Source organism: Tupaia chinensis, unplaced genomic scaffold (genome assembly GCF_000334495.1).
Source record: "Tupaia chinensis unplaced genomic scaffold, TupChi_1.0 Scaffold000001_1, whole genome shotgun sequence".
In the NCBI taxonomy this organism is placed as follows: domain Eukaryota; kingdom Metazoa; phylum Chordata; class Mammalia; order Scandentia; family Tupaiidae; genus Tupaia; species Tupaia belangeri.
Genome location: NW_006159427.1, coordinates 697,814 through 699,523, shown reverse-complemented (window position 1 = coordinate 699,523; position 1,710 = coordinate 697,814). Strand labels below are relative to the sequence as shown.

The window sequence follows — 1,710 nt, the reverse complement described above, 5'->3', positions numbered from 1 at the left end:
AACAGATCTATAAAGATTCAAACTATTGGGCCAGTCAGTGATGTGATGGTTAAGGCAGCTCAATCCCACGTGGCCGAATCCATGGTTCAAGTCCTGGACCTATTGGCATGAAAACCACGCTGGGCACGTGTATGCATGCCAAAATCCCAACAGGAGAAAAATGGAGGAGAAGGGATCGGAGTGTGAGCATCCCTCATGGGGGATGCTTTCTTACTCTCAATCTGGTGAGGACAACATGCCCTCTAGCAAATTAAAATAAAAAGATTGGTTTTGTTCGTTTATTGCGTTTACTATAGCAAATTCTAGAAACATGGAGGATGAAAGCGATGGGACCACAGTCCCATCCTGGGCACAGCAGCCGAGCGGCCTTTACACACGATTCCGAGTGGACAGAAAGGCTCCGGGGGAAACCCTGGGCTGGACTGGTTTCAGCAGTAATGAGCTTCATGTGAGGGACAGTGAGCGTTAAGATGACCCAAGAAGACTGTGAACTCTTGCAAAAGCCTGAAGTCAGAAGCAGGACAAAGTTCAGTCTGAATTTCCCCATTTCTGCATGGAGAGAACATTTCTAATGCTTTTATTGAAAGAAAGAAAATGAGTTGGTGAACTTCTTCGAGTGTATGGAGTGAATTTCTTGTTCGAGTCCCTCATGTTCATTTGACCAGTTAAAGAAATCTGTAAAGATCGGCCTCTTTACTTTTTAACTTTATCAGTGCCCCGGGATGGAACATGAGGTCAACAATGTATATTTCAGGAGAGGGGAGGCTGCCAGTCACTCCCCTCCGCGATTCATTCATCAGCTGAACTTCATTCCAAGCTCTGCCATACTCGCCTCGGACTAAGGAGGAGCCAACGCCAATTCGATCACCCAGAGCCTGTGGGAGAAAACAAGAGATTAGCCGAGGGTGAGGGGGGAGACAGGTGGAGAAAATCCTTAGTTGTAAAATGCACCTTGGTCGAAGGTGAAATGCACGACTGCTGTAAGGGTTAGACAGGAGAATGAGAAACGCGGACGATGGGGACAGGAGCCAGTCAAGTGCGGTATGTCCCCTGTCCTTTAACATCCTGTAGCCTCACCATCTCTGTGCAGGGCCTGCTGGGAAGTGACATTTTTCAGGTGGTTCCAGTGTTGTATCAGCACAGGATTGACAAGGCAGCTGAGGAGAGCTGTTCTAGGGACTCACAGCTTGGGTGCGTCCAGCCATGTTTCCATGCTCACAGGCTGCTCTCTGACTGTGAGATGCAGTGAGATTGAACGGAGCCGTGGAGTGCCAGGGACTGAATTCTAGCCACCTTATCTGTGTGGTGTAGACAGATACCGTGGAGAAGCAGGACTGTGAGTGGTTGCCAAGTGTGCTTATGTCCCTTGGAACTTGTCTCTTCAATTTGCCTTCTGCTGACTCCTGATTTTGGGGTTACTAAGAAAAACAAGTATCTTTACAATCACCTGGAAACTTCCCAGCCACGTGGTGGCTGCTCGGGTTTGAATTTCTGCTCATCCCCGGGGCTCACAGGCCACGCACCACAAACAAATGACTCAGCATGTCTGAGCTTCCATTCTCTGTGAAATGAGAAGAACAGTACCTTCCTCACGGGTTGGTTAACAAGAGGGAGTGAATTGGGGCCGGTAGGTGGCATGGTGGTTAAGGGCGCTGGACTCCCACATGGGCAACCATGGTTTGAGTTCCAGACCTGGCGGCTTGCTTCCTC

General features: G+C 49.1%; 1 protein-coding gene across 3 annotated transcripts in view; it reads right to left on the bottom strand.

The window, feature by feature from the left end:
* Nucleotides 1-273: 273 nt before the first annotated feature.
* ARMC3 (armadillo repeat containing 3) overlaps nucleotides 274-1,710 on the bottom strand; it is a 115,707-nt gene continuing 114,270 nt past the window's right edge. For all 3 annotated transcript variants that reach the window (XM_006139717.2, XM_027767713.1, XM_006139712.1), the window contains exon 19: nucleotides 274-875. In XM_006139717.2, the coding sequence (XP_006139779.1) occupies nucleotides 666-875 (210 nt within the window). In that variant the 3' untranslated portion in view covers nucleotides 274-665. The remainder of the gene's footprint in view (nucleotides 876-1,710) is intronic.